Source organism: Dendronephthya gigantea, unplaced genomic scaffold (genome assembly GCF_004324835.1).
Source record: "Dendronephthya gigantea isolate DGI-Jeju-01 unplaced genomic scaffold, DenGig_1.0 000005F, whole genome shotgun sequence".
Lineage (NCBI taxonomy): Eukaryota > Metazoa > Cnidaria > Anthozoa > Malacalcyonacea > Nephtheidae > Dendronephthya > Dendronephthya gigantea.
The window spans coordinates 1,728,579-1,750,412 of record NW_021163015.1 but is presented as its reverse complement, the minus strand read 5'-3'; the positions used below and the strand labels follow the sequence as shown (position 1 = coordinate 1,750,412).

The following is a 21,834-nucleotide window of genomic DNA, read 5'->3' as shown; positions in this document are numbered from 1 at the left end:
GCTGGTTCTAATTAAATCAACCCCCGATTTGACGAGATTCGGATTAAGGATTAACTTTAACTTCTCAAAATTCAAAATGGCCGGCGTCAGACGAAAACAAACACAGAAGAAAAAGCGAATGAATTCTACCTTAACTGGTCGAAAAAGAAAAAGCAAAAACAAAAAAAAAGTGAATATCGATAGGTATCATCAAAACTAAGATTGTCTTCCTGAAATCACCGTCTCTCAAGACCAGACTCCAAAGTGGTGGATAAATTTGTTTTTTATTTTGCCGTTTTAGCAAAGCCATTCGTAAGACTTGGGACAAATCCAAGACCCTAAAACAGAACTTTAAAGATCTAGGCTTGGCTTACAATGTTAACAATAACATGCCGGTCAAAAATAAGGTACATCATGATAAGTTGATAACTTAAATATGAAGTGATACCTATTGGTCTCATCCAGCCAATCTAACGCACGTGTTTCACACAGTACATTGTTTGAGGTTCTTTAATCTCTTTGAAAGTTGCATTTCTTCAAAGAAGTTATCAAAAATTACAGGGAGATGGAGGCCATTTAAACAGTGAGGCAATGGACATTGATAAACCTAGAAGCTCTGTTGTAAAAGGTACTAAATACAATATATATGAAAATGATAATAGTTGCAGAGAATATTAAGCCCTGTTTACACTTACAATTTATTGTTGCGATTTTATGTGTGATTTCCTTCTTTTGACAGATGTGAACAAGTGAATTAGTTAATTGCTTGTCCTGTAGTCTTTGCTTGTCCTGAGACTTCAATTTTCAAAATGATTTTTGACATTAATTAAAGGTACCCTTTGGTAATCTGAACAGTTGACTTTGAGTTGAATCATTTGTAGAACTTGAAGAGGAAGCATCACATGGTATTAAAAAAGAAAAGCACATTTCTCCTGGCGAGACAAAGTTTTTATGGGAACTGATTCAGGACTATGGTGATAACTATGAGGTACGTCAGCCAAGACAGTTCCCCCTCCTTAGTTTTCAAAGAATCCCCCTCCTGATTAAACATGTACACAGTAACCTTGTTAGCCTGACATGCCAGTTAATCAGGTTTTATTCTCTTACAGGCGATGAGACGTGACAAAAGAAACTACTACCAACACACTGCAAAACAACTGAGACGGAAATGTACAAAATTTCTTAATTCCACACAAGACTTTAGTAAATACATCGACAGTCAAGAATAGACTTCATCTGTACACTTTGTATCAAAATGTTAAATAAAAAATCCACAGATCTAGCATCTTGTTTCATGTTGTTTGGTGAATTATTACCTCATCATCTCTGACTTGAGTTAAGCTATCAACTTCAGTTCCTTCCCTCTGAGGGAAGACTGTTAAGATAACCTACCATACAATCTGTGCCTTCTTGGCCTGGTCATTTTAAGCCAAAAAAGCCCTTTTTCATGATCAAAAGAAGTTCTCTTTTCCTCGTCACTTCAACCTTTTTCTCTCCAAGATGTGATCCATGTGCCTCTCCTACTGAGTGATGGTGTTTGGTAAGATGGTGACCAACCACAACTCTGCGGCCAAGATTAATGTAAAAAATTCCCTAAAACCATCAGGCTATGGTAGCACCACGAGTGATGGGTCGCGCCAGCATCTTGATTCTTTCAGTTGGAGCACTTTTAAGAGCAGGTCTAGAAACCGGCCTGCCGGGGTCCAAAGGTGCCCTATACCCGCTTGCGGGTTGTTTCGCCTGAGCCAGTTCTAATATCCTTTGCCTTGGAACGGCTTTGATAGCAGCTCTTGACACAGCCCACTCTGGATCGCGCATTTCTGCGTCTTTTTTCGACTTCGGCCGAGCAAGCTGTTCCACTCTTGGAGATGCCCTGGCTTTTCTCGCATTTGCACTCACCGGGGTGGGCAGAGGTTTTGGACCTTCGTATTGGTTGTGTGCTTTCTTTGATCGTGCCAAGTCGTTCGTCCTCGGCCTTTCTTCGGCCTTCCTCGCCGCCTCGCTAACTTCCCATATCGGAGATGTCCTGCCGATTCCATCCATCCGTCTAATTAACGTAAAGACAAGGTCAGAAAACCTAGGGGAGGGGGGGACTTCGAAATAGGTGGGGAGTCCCCAACTGAAGATGCCAGTCTGCCTATCATATTATCCCCTCAGTTTTAGAAAAATTAGAACTGACTTGGTGTGAACGAAAAGTAAAGTGGCGGTCTTGGGGGAGTTCTTTCTCACTCTCTCTCCCCCAGCCTCTAGGCATTATAAAGGAGTATATATATTTGAAGCAGTGGCCCAACTGCTAAGGGCTCAATCCGGTCAAAGCCAGAGGCCTGAGAGGAGTACTATAGGGGACAATCAGTTAAAATCCATTGAGATTTTTGATAGAACGTACAAGAAAGCCTGTAATGTTCTTTGGTTGGAAGCCCTATTCAAGGTTTTCGCGATAGATTATTAGTAAGGAAAAAAGTACAGCAAGTATTATTAAAGGTAAATATAACACAGGCGGGACAACAAATAAACCGAAGATGCGAGCCTAAAGGCTGGTTTTCAGTCAGGAAAATTATCCTCCGAACCGGATCAAAAGGTATCGTGGTTTCTTTTGTGCTTAAGAGTTAAGACGATTAGTTTTGGTTCAGAACACACGAATGAATGAAAATTTTCTCCCCGACACGTTCTAGAGGATAATTTTTTAAACTTGAAACCATGCAGCCTTTAGTTTTTCCGCGATATACTTACTTTTGTTCTACGAAACCTTCTGGGTTCGCTTTCGGTTTTGAAAGTTCTGTGACACGTTTTGAAGCTGTGGCATTCATTGCTGCCGGACTTACTTCCCATATGCCCGACTCAAGGTCCATGACATACATAGGCCTGAAGATAATACAGTAGCTATAACAACATCGACACGCAGGTGTGTCAAGTAGAGGTGGAGTACGACAAACTGACAGAAACAGTGTTTTTGTTCAAGTTATATAACGTATATTGCGAAACAGCCCACCTGCATGTACTTGACGCGTTAATTACATACAGCACGAGCCTACAGTTAGCACTTCAAATCAAACAAACCCAACAGTTATCCTTCATGTTTAACTAAGATGTCTTGATTCAGGGTGTATATATATCATTCGAAGACGTTGGTAAAAAAATAATTGCCGCTATAAATAGGTCGAAATAATCGGTCGAGTAATGTCCACACGTTTTGCTTGACAAGTTAAATATCCTATCCTCCGACAACAGTCAATTTCCCACACAAAACGCATCGAGGTTGACAGGTCATTCATTTGAAATGAATACGAATTACTCGACTACTCGTATTGAAAGAACATTAAGCTTCAACTGAAAATCGTTTAAGCCATTCTTAGACATATAAATGTTTGCCTACGTAAGAATACATAGACAAAGAGTGAGTCAGATAACTCGCAACAGGGAATCTACTCGTTTCAAAAAGCAATTTTCTGACTTGAATTGGGCATTACAATATAGGACTCATCATCCCTTTCGGGCTCAGGGTTGAGGGTTTACAGTTTTGGAAAAACAATCTTTATTGAATCAGCTGTATACCTTGGTGCGTTTTCTGCAGATTGGTGATTCTTCTTTGGTTCTGCTAATGCTGTAGTCCTTGCTGAGGGCTCCGCTCTCAAAGCCGAAGGATTTACAGGCCATAAGCTGTCTTGACCACCCCAGTTCACAGGTCTATATAAAGCCAGATAACACAATTAAAATGAAGTATAGGACAAGCTGGTAAATATCGATGTAACAGCATTCTAAGTGTTTTTCCACAAATATTTTTCGTCCACTTTGATCAAGGCCGCTGCGGAAGCAAAATGCGCCACTTTTAAAAAAGAAAAGCTTTTCTTTCACACAACTTCATTGTCGCAAAAAAACAACTATTTTTTCATACCTAGTTCTTATTCTCTTTAGAATTAATACGAGTTAGCAATGAAGCCTCAAAAACTCTCACTTTTTCGTTGCTATAGAGTGTCCACCTACGCGCAATAACACTGGCAAGCAAACTACAAACTCGAAACAATGTTTTGAAAACTTGTTTTAGTACCTAACCACAGTCTAAGTAATGCGGTTAGCATTGATTGCGTCTTCAAATATTATTCAGACTTACGGCCTACGATGCATATATAGGAAACGATGAAAGTCATGACACATGCATGCAGGCATTGAGGGAGACTATGCAATCGAGACTATGCAAACGCGAGTTGAACGTTTTCAATATGAAATAGAAGAGATAATGGTAAAGTCATTGCGTCTTCAAACTTTTATTAAAACTTTGGGCTAATTGGAATGCATGGTAAGGGGCGAACAGGTATCCGATGCTATCCTTTTTAAAAGAGTATATGCATCCGAGAAAAACGTATTCAGTGGCAAAGAAAATGGTAAAGCTTTTCACATCAAAGAGTGGCTATTTTTAAGCTGACAAATTGGCAATCCAGTCTGGAATTGAACCAGCCTTGAACGACGTGGAAAGAGTGTGATAAGGAGGGAGAACTCTTTGTTGAAATGCTGCAGAGAATCGACTTGTAGAAACGTGACTCAAAAAAAGTGTTTCTTCTGCGATAACAGATAAAGCAAAACCATGCATCTGCATGCTATGTTGTTTGGAGGACATTTATTTATGTAAAAGCGACTAGAAAGACAACGATAAGACGCCAGATGAATTCATTTTTCTCGCTTGCCGAGCGAAGTCTTTTTGATGAGGATACAATTACGTCAAATAGTCGGGAAAGGTCCAGCAAGGAACACTTCATAACTTTTTATTTTGACAACTTCATTGGAAAGCGAACCGAAGCGGCAATACCGAGACCAATACCGGTTTGAAATAACTCGTCCGGCAAGAGGAAGATATGGATTCAATGATTTGAGTTATACGCGACAGATTTGAGTTATATTTGAGTTATACAGGAATTCAAGCAAAGTAAGTAGGAATCGTTAATGTTGAAAGATGAGTGCATTGTTTGATGACGACAGAGATGAAGTGAAAGTCTGTCTTTCAGTTAAAAGAAGAGCTGAAGATGGAGAGCACCCTGGCTACATTGTCCTTGTGATAGAAGAGAAAGGATTCATATAATAGGTATATATTCGTCCCACGCAGAAGCGGGAAGATGTTCCAGCACTAAATGGAATAAATAACAAATGATGTGGTCTTCGCCCACACTAATTCGCAAAAACAAGGCGCAAGTGGATATAAGGTAAGTTCAAATCCGTTAAACCAAGGATCGTCGTTGACACTTTAGTACTTCCCTAAAGTTTATCCTCGAATTTTGTTCCAATAGAGTACTAATTTTAACGTGAATTTGAATACATTTTGTCATGAAAAACACAAGTTCGCGCCGACAAGGTCAAAATGTTATGTAAATGTGGTTTACACGAAAAACAATTAATTGATGTTGTAACGCCTACACACACGTCCTTAGCATTTGGTAATATAAAATTATACTATGAGAATGGACATTAATATCTAGAGACTGGCCCGTTTATGAATGAAAACGAATATAATATTGAAGAACAATTTCAACAGTCAAGGGTCTTGCTGTTCATAAATAAAATTCCCAAGGACGAACCTTCATTAACCTGATTTCACGCACGTACGTGATGCGATCAAGAATAATAAGATCAGAATTCTGTCTCTGTATCACGAAAAAACGTCCAATTTATTACATTCGTAATTTGCCTAATTTTTTTATTTGGATATGATTGGATGCAGTTATTGTGGTTGCATGGCAGCCGTTGGAAAAGCATTAATTATTTAGGCTGTTGTTAAATAAATAAAATTAACAACGTGGTTCTATTTATATCATCAATATCGTAGCTGTCTCCTGCAGAGATCTCATGAATTTCTCAGCCGAAGATATTTGTCATTTCCTCGTTTTCATTCACGTCATAGCTCAACCAATGTAACAGTTTGCCAACAACGAAGAACTATTATGTTTTATTTCTATTTCCGACAGGTATAAAGGTCCTAAACTGGATGTAAAAACTAAAAAGCTATGTAAATAGAGCCTTCTTGAAGGTTCTGCGAATGATTAACAGGTAGAACAAGATATTCATTCAAACAGTTTCAAAAGATGGCAGCGAGCTTTCACACCAGAAAACCAGGCAGTCGACTTAATGCTTGGAAGCAGTTTAGCTGGTATTTTAGCGCGCATGCGTGTGTTCATAAAGGACTCACAATTAGGACTTTGAAAATGTTAAGAAATGTATTTCAATATGAATGAATATTCAAAAAATCATTGATGCTTTACCATGATCGGGAAATTAAGTGTGTTTTTCTTGCGAGGAAGAGATTATACTGATTATCACAAACATATATCCCACAGGGTATATATAGAGCCATAACACGGTCACATCCTGGTTTCCAACAAATAATTTAAACGCAAGAGAGGCATTATTATGAGAAGGGCAATTGTTCAGGCAATCGTTATATATTTTTATATATCAACGATGTTATATATTAAATACTGATTATCATTAAGACTATTATGCCATAACGAATAAGTGATTTAATAATATATATATATTCTTTCTTCATATAATTACATAATGTATTTTTAGATCAATCAAACTTTATAATTCGTTTATTTGTCAACTGTGCTAATTCAAAAATATTTTGCTGTTCGTTTGCGACTTTCACTGAACCACAGAATTCTACCGAATCAAAGGGGAAAGCCAGCAATGTCCTTTCACCGCATAACCCACAGTCATACAGGACGTCGATTTGCTCAATCTTGGAGTATTTTGAAGGACTCCCTCAAAATAGCGCGTATTCGGTATTTCGTTGTACAATGTACAGCAACGGTAATACGGATGGACAAAATTCAAAAATATATAGTCATTATTGTACTTTTGAAAAGCTATTCGTGTTTAGCTTTTTGAAAAAAGTAATATCAACTTCATCCAGCAAGTAGGATGCTTGATTACTTGAACGTTTGGTTGGGTGAAACAAATGGTATATTCTTTCTTTGAAAGTTTACGAGAACAAAACATATGCCCAGTAGCTATAGGCTGAATAATGTTCCTATGAAACATGTCTTTAGTACGCATGACCATGTCGCTGAAGGCGATAGCATGCCAAGCACCAGGACGCCATTAATGAGCCGGTCCCAGGCTACTCTGGGAAGCTGTGGAAAAAATGGCCACATAGAGTATGAGCCGGGTTGTTTGGTTGCCACGGCGACAGCATGACGAATTAAAATTCATACTCATGTCCTGGAAAGCTACAAAACATGGAAATATTCGACCCAGTGCCTTCAGCAGGCTTCCGCGGCAAAATTCTCAAGTATATATCTCCCAGCGCAGAAACGCTCAAAACTAGCCGTTATAATTGCTTAAATTCGGCTTAAGTTGTGAAAAACAACAAGCTATTAATGTGAAATACATGCAGATACAACAGTATACAAAGATATTAGATCTTTTCATCGTTAACACTTGCTGGCCGGGCATTATTTTGAAATAGATTTTGTTATTTTTGCCTTCATGACCGAACTGAGCATTGAACTATAAGCGCGCGAAATTAGGCATTTTTTCCAGCGATGCTTTCAAAGTTTGACTAGAATTATCATCGGAATTCGTCTATAGTTGCTGTATAATTTAAAGAAGCTTACCTGAATGTTGTCATTTCTACGCTTCTCGATTGTTTGGGCTGAGCTAGTCTATTGATACGAGGTCTGGAAAAAACGAAAGAGTAAAAATTTGAATATGTATTAAAGCACTCTGAGAAGATATAACATATATTCAGGGCTTCTTGAGTACGAAGGTTTTTGGCGAAGAGCCACTGAGCCAGTCAGCCACAGGAGATGTGCAGGCAACATCTCGAAGCAAAAACCGCGACTGAATCAGACAACGGATACGAAAGCATTAGATGACGTTCTAGAGAATATGTACCTGTAGCAGCCCCCTGGTGTTCTTATTTGATAACAGAGATTAAATGATTGACCCGCACGTACTCAGGAACACCACCATCGGATTGTACGTGATTATAGTTTTGTAAATCAAATGTGTATCGCGAAATGAAATCTCCATTGCCATAGAATGCAATGTTGATGATGTTTAAGTCACGTACGATGGACATTAAGTTTATACATAATACATTTGTTATCCACTATTCCCCTCATCAAAACTAGGTTGCTAAGGGCCCTTTACTGTCAAGCAATGTGATTGGACGAAATTACTCGCACCGAGCTTGCGAGTTAGTTTTTGCGATGAATGAATGAGAGCCTTAATTCACTCATCTTTCTCCTATATTGGCACGACTACCCCTTGGGCTCTGGTCATGACGCAACTGATTTACAAAGCTCCGAGAAATGTTGGTCTCCGATGGTGATCACAGCCGTAGGCTAGTGAATTGTGTGAAGAATGTCTATATTTGACTGTCGTGCAACTCTCGTTCCCGTTCGGGAAACAAGAACCCGGCAAACTCGTATCCTTTCAACCTCCTTTCAAAATCTCAACTCAGGATCGTTCAACACTTGAGGTTTCTTCTCACGAGAACGGAAGCCTAGCACCGCGTTGCTGTGACACGAGTGACGAGTTGAATGACATAGGCTCATAGCGTAATGAGAGGACATGCAGAAGCTAAATATTCTCAATAACTGGTTTCAATCCATTAGCGAATTCCAGAAATGCTCAAAATTTTTCCCGCTTTAGCTAGTCTACAAGTATTGGACATAATATACTTACAATCCTCTTTCGCGAGTGGCGTTGTCCAGGTTTGGCAGCGGATGATTGACCTTGTGGACACGAACCGCTGCAATAAAACATCAAAATAACAGTGAATATTATCACTAATCACTTTAACCATAACAACGAACTATCCTGTGGTTATAAACACGATCGGTCGAACAGAATACTGGATGTATATTTATCCATGGTCTGCTAACGACAGGGTGGTTCTTACGTTTGAAAGCGGTCTGGAAACCGTAGCCATTCGCCAGAGATAGCATTTCGTGTGGCAATCTATTTGAGTATTTTCATTTTTGAGTGCGCTAGAGGGAACACATGCCCCGCATTTGACATTGAGTTGTTGATTATTTCGACGAGCTTTCCCAACCTACGTTCCTGATTGGTCGGCCACTTGGCAACCGCGTCAGCGTTTCTAAGGTAACCAGACTTAGGTACTTTGCATGCTCTTGCATTTTGACCCATGACATTTTTTATAGAAATGTATACGCTTATATATCGCAAATGTAATGTTAAGAACACTTTAAGAGACCTAGTAAGCTATCTCTACGTTTGTCTGCACGATACATCAAAACAGTCGAATGGACAGTAATTTGTTACCAACGGAATCGAAACGAGAAGGCGCTGAAATTTTGTTGCAATAATCGCTGACACAGTGTCACATTATGTAATTTCGCGTTGGATTTTCTGAGTGAACCGATGATCTTCCTATGAACCTTTGACCTCGTTAAAAGCTCATGCCTAAAATATTTGGAGCCCCTTCCTCAAAAATAGCTATCATGCTTGCCAAATTAAAATTGAAATATCAACCTGTCGGTAAAGAGTTAAAATTGAGACCTATCATCTTTCTTCTTTAAAACAAATTATGCAAATGCTTTTGTGAGCATTAAGCAAACAAGTAAAGCCAAAGCATTGAGACATTTATTGATTTGAATCACTTTAATTATATTGTCTTAAGTTAGCAATGTTTAGAAAATTTATCTTTCAGAAAATTGACGCAGTTTCACAAGTTCTGCAACTCAAACGTACGAGTGTACATTCGCTAGCAACGTTTACAGCCGAAGAGAAACGCCGGAGTACCCGGAGAAAAGCCTGGAAACTACCAATTTAAACATATTACGACAGAATACCAATGTGTTACCTAATCTGACATCTTTACCACCCGTGCATGATTACCACGTAAGCGACCAGCTAACACAGTTCTGAGTTATCTTGATCTATCGGAGCAGTAAATCTCCACCGTATCTTAAAGATCTTCTATCTTTTCTATTAGGATCTTCCATATATTGCTTATACACTCTTTATCAAAAACTCGTGCAAATGAACACGCACACCGCGCATGAGGCTGACAGTCTTCTGCCAGGAAATTCGAATACGTTTCTCTATTGTCATGCATATATAATTTATGAAAATCCGGATTAATGCACCAGGGTTATCGAAAACCCATGACGGTTGACGTAGAAGAAGGCCTTGTTTATTCAAGTTCGTCTTTTACTTTTAAACTTTTCGAGGGAGGTAAACTAGAGAAGATTTGTGAAGTCGGTAAACTTGTCTTTGTTTATGAAAAATTTACCGGGCGTATACTATAAACTGTTGCCTTGCACCCGATTTTTACGGGCGTCTGAATCTATGGAATGTATAAAAATATGTTCATAATAATTCAAGTTTTTTTTTCTCAGAAAAAAAGGGAAATTCTCTCGTGAACAGAGGCAGCCAATTTTGGTTGAACAGGAACCCATTTTTTGAGGAAGAAGTCTGTTAGACGAGTATTCCAAATGAGAAAGTTCATAGAGTATGTTTGATTGTTTGAGTCTTAACAATTAAACCTATCCTACGCTTCACGTTAGGTGAAAATGTCTTCGCCACATTAGGGTGTTCATATTGCCTCAACTGTCACCGGAGTATTTGATGGGGTTTTTTTGAAAAATATAATCTCTGTCTTGAGATAAAACATTTGGATAGCACGTCTGGCATTTCAGAAACAAGCATGGCGCTTGGAATTCCCCGAAAAACTCTATCCAAACATCTCCCTGTGTTTTCCCACCTATATTTTTGTCTTCCCTATAAGTATTTCCAGAACAAATAAACGAAATAGCTATGGTACGGCATTTGAAGCGTGACGTTCATTTGACTGATAATAATTAATCACTTGCCCACTTAACTGTCTACCTTCAAGAACCACTTAAGGTGGCGACATCAATATTTTAATTTGTCCAAACATGCCGAAATTGGGCAGTTAACCAACCAGGAAAAATCACGTTATTTTACGACCGGTATTCATCGGATTCAAAAAGTGAACTTTGCAAATTATTATTTCATTGCTTTTTTTTCTTCTATATTTCTACTCATGCGCGCCGAACTAAAAGCAAACTCGACTAATGATTCCTGGAATTAACAAAGGTGTATTTTTTTATCGATATCAAGCGTCTTCAACCACGGTTAACTGCAAGTGCTTCAGCTAACCTCGCATTGTCTCTAAATGAATTATCTCATTATCTCATTATCTAACTATAGAAATCTAACTATATCATTGTATAAAGCACGTTCAACTTACGCCTTTTCGCGGGTTTTTTTCTCTCTTCTTCTTCGATATCCGAAGCGAGTTCTGGTGAGACGGCCTTTCCGTCTGCCGGTTCTCTTCTAGCTTGCTTCGCCTTGGGAAGACGTGTTCGGCGAGCTAGAAAAAGAATCACAACGTTATAGCATTGAGCAAAACTTCGTCAACTGCTTCTTCTGAAATAGGTGTTAAAAAACGGACCGGGGCTATCTCCAGATTTAGTATATAAGCGATACAAGCCATATCCGGCGATATTCAGTGACGCAATGCGTGGTTGTCGATAGAAAACAGAACCAAAAATTCATATTCAAAAATTTATCTCCGCGACGAAATTCACCCACTGACATCGAATAGAATTAAGTAGATTACTGATGACATTATGTACAAAATTAAAAGTCATAGCAGGATATTCCTCAGTATAGTTTAGAATAAGTCAAAATTCTAAAACTAAATTGAAGCATTTACCACTCCGTGCTGTTCCGGGTTTCAATGAGGACCCAGTGTAAAATGTTCTGGACGCCATCGATAATGATTTGTTCAATGTGTTAAAAAACTCGCTCCACGGCAGGGATGCTATTGCTAAACCGGTCGTTCAGACGAGTTGATTGAATTCTACCGCTAACGAATCGTAAAAGCTTGTCAAATTTGCTTTGCATGATTGCTGGTTGTTTTATCAAACACAAACTGTTGCTATGCTCTTCAGGAAAACAAAAACATCAAACTGCAGGTGAAGTGTAAATAATTAATTGAAATAATCCTTCATATAACTGTCCTGACGAATGCCCAAAAAGATCGAAACGTCGAGAGCTATTTTGTCCATTTTGGGCCCGCGAGTTGTTATCCTACATTTGATACGAACTGAATACTTCGGTGGGTGATATTTAGCTTTATGTGAAGAATGCTGTAAAAATTCTGCCATCAAATACCTGGAGGAGGTTCTTCGTATTTGCCGTACGCTCGGTATTTTTGCCCTTCTTTGTTCGCAATTCGTGGTAGCTTCACACCACCTCGTGAATTCTTCCTTTCCAGCTCGGCTAAAAGATAGTTGAAAACGTGTTGAACAGCTATTACTGCATACTGCGTATCCGACTTTGTATTAGATTTAAAGTCATTCACAAAATATGAAAAACGAAAACTCATTTTCATGGCTAGAAAGTACAAGAGATGTTTCGACTCACACAACAGTAACATTGATAGATTTCTTAAACCCATTTATCGTCCTGCACAAAACATTGTTTAACTACTGACTTTGCCAAAAAGGACAATCGTTGCCAATTTGTCAAACTTACCTTCAGATTCATTCGCTGAACTAAGTTGATCACTGCCGGCCACGCTGTTCCTCCTCGATGATCTCCGAGATCCTGGCGCGCTTGGATAATCTTCATAATCATCCTCCGACGCATATGACGTCACGCTACCACGCCTCGACCTTGCCTTCGAATTTGACCTTGAATGTGACACGGAATTTGATCTCGAGCGGGAGACCTTCATCCCTCGGGCGACGCCAGCATCGAAAGCCATCTGGTAGATATTCTCCATCATCTTCTTCTGTTGACGCGAGTACACACTCGCGACGCTGCTCACGCTTGCAAAGCTTTCGTTTCTCCGCAACGCGGGTCTCGTGTTCGAGCGAGGGCCTACACCTCTACCTCGCGCGGTCCCCCACGCTTGCTTGCGGCCGCCCCTAGATCCCGCCCCCGCCCTGGAGACGCTACTACCCCGAGATACAGAGCGCTTTGGCACGGGTCGATCTTTTCTCCTTGGCACTCGTTTTCTTTTAAGGGTCTCCTCATTTTGCGTGTTCTTTCTCGAAAGCGGTTCCCGTCGTCCTCTCGCTTGGTTTTTCGGCACGGCTTCGGAGTTTGGTCGGGATTTTCGATTGCCTGCAGGCTTTCGAGTCGAATCCCGACTATTTTGACGGGATAATTTACCCCTCGTGTTCTTACGATTTCCTGGCCCCTCCGGCTCATCTTCGGTCCATGCCTTTCTGCTTGGTCCGCGTCGCGATGAGATGCTGTATCCTCCGTCACTGTGCTTACTCCATCGCGAATTGTTCCGATTTGAAACTGTCGAGCCATTACGAGAGGTCACCGTCGAGCGATTTCGTGTTTCGCGACCACTAGGATCGGCATACGAGTTCCGCCGACTAACGACGAAAGAGCTCTCAGACGGTGCTCGACTTGTCGTATTACGGGAGTTACGCGTGCTAACATTAGTCCGGGGGGTTGGGATACTACTAACACGACTGTTTATACTGCTGGAGTAGTGAGTGTTACGGCTTGAAGCCTTCGACTGCCCAGGACCTTTGGCTGTACTCCAATCGGTCTCGGTCGTCGTGTCATCGTCATCGTCGCCACCAAATATGGTGGTATCATCATCGTCGTCATCGTAAACACTTGTCGACTCATCTTCGGTAGCACTTCGTCCGGTAATGCTGCTTCTTCGGCTGGTTCGGCTACGGTTTCTTGTCTGCCTTGGACTTTCGTCTTCCGTAGCCTGAGGAATTTTTATCGGTGTACGGGACTTTGATCTAAAACAAACATATATGGTGAAGTAAACTGTAAAACATTTGGAGGGTGAATTCAATTTATCTTTAGTTATCTAAGCCATATAATTATCGTGCCATGTTTGGGGATTCGAGCGAGCTTACCTGTTGTTGTCGTTTTCTTTCGGGTTTGAACTTTCGCCGCCTCTTCCCTTTCCTCGACTTTGTCTACCAGTCCGAGCGTAGTCAACACTTAACAAGTTTGGATTTCCTTTGCTGACTTCGCCTCTTGTTTTTCCTTTAACATTAGAATTTGCATTCTTTTCTTGTTCTGTTGGGGATTTCTGCTTCGGATTTTCTTTGGAACTCGCTTCCTTCTTGTCATCAGGCTTTCCACCACCGGAACCAGAAACATCCTTTTCTTTTCCTCCGAGATTGGAAGGCTGCTGACCCTTTGAGGGAGATTTTGCATCTTTGGGATTATTCTCTTCGCGCGGAGAAGTCTTGTTGTCGCCTTTAGGCTCTCTTCTGGGACTATTTGTAGGAGATTTCGTGGGAGATTTGGTCGAAGTGTTTTCGGTCGTGTTAGCCTTAGTTTTGTCTGATTCAAGTTGGTTGGATTTTGAGAGCTTGTTTTTGTCATCCTTTCGAGGCGAAGTGGAGGGCTTTTCTCCGGATTTAGTAGTGTTGCTTGGAGTTTCGCTGTTATCTTTTGGTTTAGAATTTGAGGGCTTATCGACATCGCTTGGTTTCGATGTAGGTTCATCCGATTTAGGCGCTACGGTTGTTGATTTCGTGCTTTTTGTTGGTGTTTCGCTGCGTTTTGTAATAGGTTGAGAATCGGCATTGACCTCTTTACTCTGGTTCGAATTCTGATCGGGTTTTTCAGGACTGTTGCTCTTATTATTCGGCATAGTATTATCGCCTTGTGTTCCCTTTTGCCCATCCTTGGCTCCTCCATTTGATGAGACTTCCTTTGCATCTTCTCTTTCCCATTCGGTTTCGGGCTGTTTTGCCCTTTCTCAGTTTGTTTTGGACTTTCCACGACCTCTCCGTCTGGTTTATTTTGCTTCTTTTCCGCTTCATTGTTAACTACCTGCTTGGAATCGTTGGGTTTTTCATCAGCCAGAGCAACACCGGCTGAGGTCGCTGTAACCAAACCAACAGCCAGTGCACTATCTCCTTTGCTTGGTTGATCTTGGCTTTTGGAGGAAGATGTATTTTCCTGAGCAGGTTTTGTGACAGATTGTTGTTCGCTTGATTTAACGTCTGAGTTCTTCCCCTCGCTTACGGCCTTTTCTTTGTTATGTTCGTCTACTGCAGAGGCTTCTTTCTCGTTAGACGAGGATGGGGATTGGCTTAATTCTTCTGGTTTAGATGGGGTTTGTGCCTTCGCCAGAGCTGTTCCTTCCTGCTTTGACGGTGGTTTATCACTTTCGTTTGGGTTTGAGAGCGGTTGGTCATTTTGGACTACATTTGAAGCCGGCAATTCTGCCGGATTGGGTGCAGATGTGTTAGTGGATGGCGAAGATTGATTTGGAGTCGAGGTGTTTTGTTTTTCGTCCGGTGAATCAGCTACTTTCGAAGGTGGTTCTGCTTCTTTCTTATCACTTGTTTTGGGCAATTCTGTCTCATTTGATGGGGAAGGAGATTTCTCGGGATTGTTTGACTGAGATGGAGTGTCATCTACTTTTGAAGGTGATTTTACTGCTTCCCTATCACTTGCTTTAGACGATTCTGTGTCATTTGATGAAGAAAGGGGCTGCTCTGTATTGTTTGGCTGTGATGGAGTGTCATCTATTTTTGAAGGTGGTTTTACTGCTTCCTTGTCACTTGCTTTGGACGATTCTGTGTCATTTGATGAAGAAAGGGGCTGCTCTGTATTCTTTGACTGAGATGGAGTGTCATCCACTTTTGAAACAGGTTTTACTTCTTCCTTATCATTTGCTTTGGTTGTGTCATTTGATGAAGAAAGGGGCTGCTCTGTATTCTTTGACTGAGATGGAGTGTCATCCACTTTTGAAACAGGTTTTACTTCTTCCTTGTCGTTTGCTTTGGACGATTCTGTGTCATTTGATGAAGAAAGGGGCTGCTCTGTATTCTTTGATTGAGACGGAGTGTAATCTACTTTTGAAACTGGTTCTACTTCTTCCTTGTCATTTGGTTTGGTTGTGTCATTTGATGGAGCAGAGGATTGCTCTGCATCACTTGACTGTGATGGTACTGGTCGAGAATCGTTCTCTTCTGACAAAGATTTCTCCTTGTTTGGCGTGACTGTTGGTTGCTGGGGACTACTTGGTTTAGTTTCTATTTCTTTGGTCTCATTTGAAATCGGTTCATCTTTCTTTTGAGTAGTTGTCGGATCGCTCGAATGTTCCTCTTTTGGTTTCGAGGGCGATGATTCGTCAGCTTTTTGCTCTGAAGGTTTATCTCCGTTTGATATGCTTTTATCATCACTCTTAGTGCCTGGTGTTTGTTCCTTTTCAGGAGGAGATATGATCTCTTTATTGACGGGATCCTCAGATTTACGGTCTTCAGCCGGCTTTATCGCATCGTTCTTGTTGTCATTTGACATGGATGTTGGCTGACTTTCACTTTTTGCTACGTTTTTGTCGTTCGCCTGAACGTCAGCTTTATCTGTTGAGTTTGTTTTGATTTCTTCCGTATTTTCTTCCGGCGAAACCTTCGAAGAGTTCTCTTTGGACTGAACGGGTGGTAGGTCGTCATCTTTGCTCGAGGAAGGTTTAGCATTCTCCTTATTTGATGTGTCGCTGTTTTTCAATGTATCTTTATTCTCTTCCCCAGGGACACTTCGTTTCTCATCTCTTGGTTTATCTCCTGGTTTCGAGTTTTCATTTGTAGGCGATGGATTTGTATTGTTTTCTGTTGACGGAGGGGAAGCTGGATCATCTTGCGGTTTCCCGCCAGCTGGAACCATTGATAGCGGTTCAATTGTTTCTATCATAGGATCGGAATTTTTTCTTTCCTTCAACTTTTCTTGATCAGAAGACGTTTTCGAACCGCTATTGTCGGCGGGTTTTGGACTAAGGTTTTCTTTCTCGTTGGAGGGAATCGGATCTTTCTTACTCGGCTTTTTTTGCGGAGTTCCGGATTGCGGACCACTTGAATCTTTCTCATTTGGCCGTTGGTTAAACTCTTCCGGTTTTGAAGAACCATCATCAGGTGATTTTGGAGAAGTACTGCTCTTATCATTGGATCTAGGGCTACGAATATTTTCATTATTTGACTTTGATGGACTAGGATCTTTACTGCTGGATTCTTCCGAGTTTTGTTGTGTCTTGGATGGATCAGATTCTTTAGAACGTGGGGTCCCGCTATCTTTTTCTGGCGGTTTTGAGGAAGTACTGCTCTTATCAGTGGGTTTGGAGCTACGGGTGTCCTCGTCATTCACCTTCGTAGGACTCGCGCTTTTGCTGCTAGATTCTTTGGCGTTTGGTTGTGACTTAGAAAGATCAGATTCCTTGGGTCTTGAACTTCCACTGTCCTTTTCCGGTGATTTTGAGGACGTACTGCTCTTATCACTAGTTCTCGAGCTACGAGTGTCCTTCTCATTTGATTTAGCAGGATTCTGATCTTTGTTGCTGGATTCTTTAGTATTTGGTTGTGTCTTTGATGGATCAGATTCCTTGCGTCTTGAAGTTCCACTGTCCTTTTCCGGTGGTTTTGAGGAGGTACTGCTCTTATCACTAGGTCTTGAGCTACGAGTGTCCTTCTCATTTGGCTTTGTGGGAGATTGTTCTTTATTGCCAGATTCTTTAGTACTTGGTTGTGTCTTAGATGGATCAGATTCTTTAGGTTTTAAAGTTCCATTGTCCTTTTCTGGTGGTTTTGAGGAGGTACTGCTCTTATCACTGGATCTTGAGCTGCGAGGGTCCTTCTCATTTGATTTAGAAGGATTTTGATTTTTGTTGCTGGATTCTTTACCGTTTGGTTGTGGCTTCGATGGATCAGAATCTTTAGGTCTTGACGTTCCACTATCTTTTTCCTGAGGTTTTGAGGACGTACTGCTCTTATCACTGAGTCTTGAGCTACGAGTGTCCTTCTCATTTGATTTAGCAGGATTTTGCTCCTTGTTGCTGGATTCTTTAGTGTTTGGTTGTGTCTTTGATGGATCAGATTCTTTAGGTTTTGAAGTTCCATTGCCCTTTTCTGGTGGTTTTGAGGAGGTACTGCTCTTATCACTGGGTCTCGAGCTACGAGTGTCCTTCTCATTTGGCTTTGTAGGAGATTGTTCTTTGTTGCTGGATTCTTTGCTGTTTGATTGTGTCTTCGATGGATCAGATTCTTTAGGTCTTGAAGTTCCACTATCTTTTTCCTGAGGTTTTGAGGAAGTACTGGTCTTATCACTGGGTCTTGAACTACGAGGATCTTTTTCATTGGATTTAGCGGGATTTTGATCTTTATTGTTTGTTTGTGTTTTGGATGGATCAGATTCTTTGGGTCTTGAAGTTCTACTGTCCTTTTCCTGTGGTTTTGAGTAAGGACTGTTTTTATCACTGGGTCTGGAGCTACGAGAATCCTTCTCATTTGACTTAGCAGGATTCTGATCTTTATTGCTGGTTTCTTTGGCGTTTGGTTGTGTCTTTGATGAATCAGATTCCTTGGGTCTTGAAGTTCCACTGTCCTTTTCTGGTGGTTTTGAGGAGGTACTGCTCTTATCACTAGGTCTTGAGCTACGAGTCTCCTTCTCATTTGACTTAGAAGGATTTTGATCTTTGCTGCTGGATTCTTTAGTTTTTGGTTGTGTTTTGGATGGATCAGATTCCTTGGGTCTTGAAGTTCCACTGTCCTTTTCTGGTGGTTTTGAAGAGGTACTGCTTTTATCATTAGGTCTTGAGCTACGAGTCTCCTTCTCATTTGACTTAGCAGGATTCTGATCTTTATTGCCAGATTCTTTAGCGTTTGGTTGTGTCTTGGATGGATCAGATTCTTTAGGTTTTGAAGTTCCACTATCCTTTTCCGGTGGCTTTGAGGAGGTACTGCTCTTATCACTAGGTCTTGAGCTACGAGGATCCTTCTCATTAGATCTAGAAGGTTCTTTGCTCGATTCTTTCACACTAGGTCTTGACTGTGACCGGTTGGACTCCCTGGGTTTTGAAGTCCCGCTGTCTTTTTCCGCCGGTTTAGAGGAGCTGTTTTTATCGTTTGGCCGGGATCTTGAAGGATCAGTCTCATTCTTTCTGGAGGACTCACGAGGTTTGTCTTCTCGTGGCTTAGCTGAAAATAAACGTTCATGTATTAACAACAATGAATATCATTAAACTACTGGCCTGCCCAAATGAATTGAACAGAACAAGTGTTTGGACACGTTACCAAAAGCTTACCGAAACTTTATATACGTTTTAAAGTACGAGATTTTAAAAAGACATTGGCAGCCAACATAAACGCCTTTACATTGATAAAGAAGAAACGTTCTCAGATTGCTTTCCTCGTTATCCTGCCTTGTGAAAATTGAAAATTTGAAAAATAAGTTTTTCCGCGTAGTTCGCTAGTTCTCTTTCTTGGCCAGGATAGGAACGTATTGCAATTATACAAGATGCATTCTGACATGCTCAGAGTGGGTCTGCGGGTGCAGGTGAGAGGTAAAACTAGCCTTGAATACCCGGAGTTGTGTTCTGGAATGTAGTATATAACTGAACAATATCTTACAGCTATCGCGGCTTTGCTTCGTCGATGTTCGTCGTGATTTGTCGCCGTCGTCGCTATCATCGTCTAGTCCCGACGTCATTGCGCTCTCCGCTTTAGACAACGTCTTACGTGACGCTTTCCTCTTTAAAATTGTTTTGTCCTTATTTAGATGCCTTTCCAACATAGCCAAATTGGCGATAGTTAGCGGGGCGACGTTGCTCTTCGACATGTCTGAGACGTCTGCTACAGGATGCACTGATTATTATAGGCCTTGCTTCCTAAAAAAAATATAAGACATTAACCTATTAAATCATCGCTGAATTTCAAAGGGTTGATTTTGGATAGCGGGGAATCCGGAGTACCGGCCGGGTGCGAACTATCAGGACAAGAAGGAAATAACAAATCAACTTACAAAAGATGGTGAGGGAACAGGGGACGGTTGTACGAATGTTTCAGGAAAGCATAAAAAATACATATTTAACAAACCGACAGAAGTCAGAAGGAAGGATAATTATAAAATTACATGAAGTTAGAGTAACATTTAATGAAGACTCGATAATTTTGAGATTTCACAATGTTTACATGTTTTTACGAAGGTCTATTTAAACATGCTCCCCAAGAGGATTATCAGTGTTTTTAAGCTTGAAAATAAGTTCTATAAAATTATTCAATCCTGCATTTCGTCGGCCGGGAGACAAAGGTTTCGGTCAAAGAATCTCACATTCTTTTGATGTTTTGATGAACTTTACGACTTTAGTAAACACTCCTATCACTTCACGTATGTACTTGATAATTATACTCAAAATTAGATTCCCTTTTTCCTGCCTAAATTCTTTCCTGTTTAGACATTTTGTCGAAATATTGTTAAGAAACATATAAACACGAGTCAGAATATGCAATACACACAGTAGTCAGGTGCAAGAATCTAGGGTCTCTTAAAGTACGCAATAAAATGAATAAATGTCACATAATATATAAGCCTATTCCACATACATTGAATTATTAAGATTACCACTAACCTTAGGAAGTTACAACCAAATATTTCTTTAGAATCTGTATTCTATGCCATGATTAATCTTCACAACACTGCAAGAAACTAAACGTTGCCAGGGTGATTGTCAGTCGGAGGTATAGGCAGTATTTAATTATTAAGGTTCTTATTTCTTGACAGAAATTAAGCGGGTGGCATTCCTGTGGTATTCAAATACGCGTAAGACATGCATTGGTGTTGTGAAGAAGATGATCAGGTGATGTTCCAGTGATAGAAAGAGATGTGTAGAGCAGTCCCTCAGATCTAAACTAAGCGAGATCTAATCTTACTGTTTTTCACATTTTCACAGAGCTAGGAAACTGATCACAGGCTCACAGACACCACAAAAGTGACGGTTGCTGATTGAAGTTCCATCTTATACCGACCTACATAATATTACACAACACAAATGCAGCTTTTTCATTCCAGAATCCGTCTATGTATTGTCATTAAAATAAAAGAAATTTAGGAACATAATCTTATAACAAAAAATATCCAAATTCGTTTACTTCAAATCAGTACAAAAACACAAAACGATTTTACCACAAACTGTTTGGACTTCATGAAATACAACTCGTAAAATTTCGCTCTGTTTTCCAATTAGCTATGTTCAATGTATCTATCAAAAAATCTAAAACGTCTACAGCCTACAGGCATAATGGTTTAAGATCTTTCTAAGATTTTTTGGGGAATTATCTAACTAAGTCGGTTTGCATATATTCTTAGAAAACTATAGCAGGAAAGCAAATCTGTCTTGAGGCTTTGTGATTATCTAAAGACATTTCATATCACACATTTAATTAAACGATCGAGACGGCTGTGCAAAGCCTGAACTAAATTCTCAAATCAAATCCCGGATTTGGGTTCAGCTGTTCAAAAGATGTGATTTAATAGTCTAGATGTTCTTCAAAAGATGTTGTTATAACCTTTTTCAACTCAAAAGATTCAAATCAAATGCTTAAATTATTTTCTTAAAATGTTTATTAAGTTGCTCAATGTATACTTTCCAGGAAATTACTAAATTAGATTTCTAAAGTTCAAGGCGAAATGATCATGCAGAGATGCAAATGCAATAAGCATTATCTTCAGTCGCCGGCTTTGAATTTAACTATAGCCCCAGCTGGTTTTGTTTATATATTTTCCACGTGCATCGCTAATCTGTTTTTATACCTGATAAATCAATATCTGACTTTTAGACTTTCAACAAGTCCAGATTACGCCATGCATATAGACTGTTGACCAACACCCGCAAAAATAAGAGATACATTTCTCTCTGATTGATGCACGATAGCATGCTACATCTTACTGTTTTATGAAGAGAGGGCCGAGCAGGTTCAAAGCTTTGCAAGGAAATTACAATGCAGTTTTATATTGCACTGCAATACATACAAAACTATGAATATGGATAGACGATGAAATCTTTTTGCGACTATATATCTGCGACCTTAACGCAAG

The 21,834-nt window shown here is 40.2% G+C and overlaps 2 protein-coding genes across 2 annotated transcripts; one reads left to right on the top strand and one right to left on the bottom strand.

Moving 5' to 3' along the window:
* Positions 1 to 71: 71 nt before the first annotated feature.
* LOC114515743 (nucleolar protein 16-like) lies at positions 72 to 1,252 on the top strand. Its single transcript, XM_028535031.1, has 5 exons — positions 72 to 183; positions 281 to 386; positions 541 to 607; positions 861 to 967; positions 1,089 to 1,252. The coding sequence occupies exons 1-5, from the start codon at positions 77 to 79 to the stop codon at positions 1,206 to 1,208; spliced, it is 507 nt and encodes a 168-aa protein (XP_028390832.1). The 5' UTR covers positions 72 to 76; the 3' UTR covers positions 1,209 to 1,252.
* On the bottom strand, positions 1,043 to 21,776 carry LOC114515744 (microtubule-associated protein futsch-like). Its single transcript, XM_028535032.1, is given in 12 exon segments — positions 1,043 to 2,026; positions 2,710 to 2,841; positions 3,532 to 3,663; positions 7,584 to 7,646; positions 8,659 to 8,725; positions 11,213 to 11,335; positions 12,142 to 12,249; positions 12,505 to 13,745; positions 13,866 to 14,581; positions 14,584 to 18,938; positions 19,371 to 19,627; positions 20,369 to 21,776. Coding segments are annotated over 11 exon segments (7,590 nt in total). The 5' UTR covers positions 19,579 to 19,627; positions 20,369 to 21,776; the 3' UTR covers positions 1,043 to 1,581.
* Positions 21,777 to 21,834: the final 58 nt, after the last annotated feature.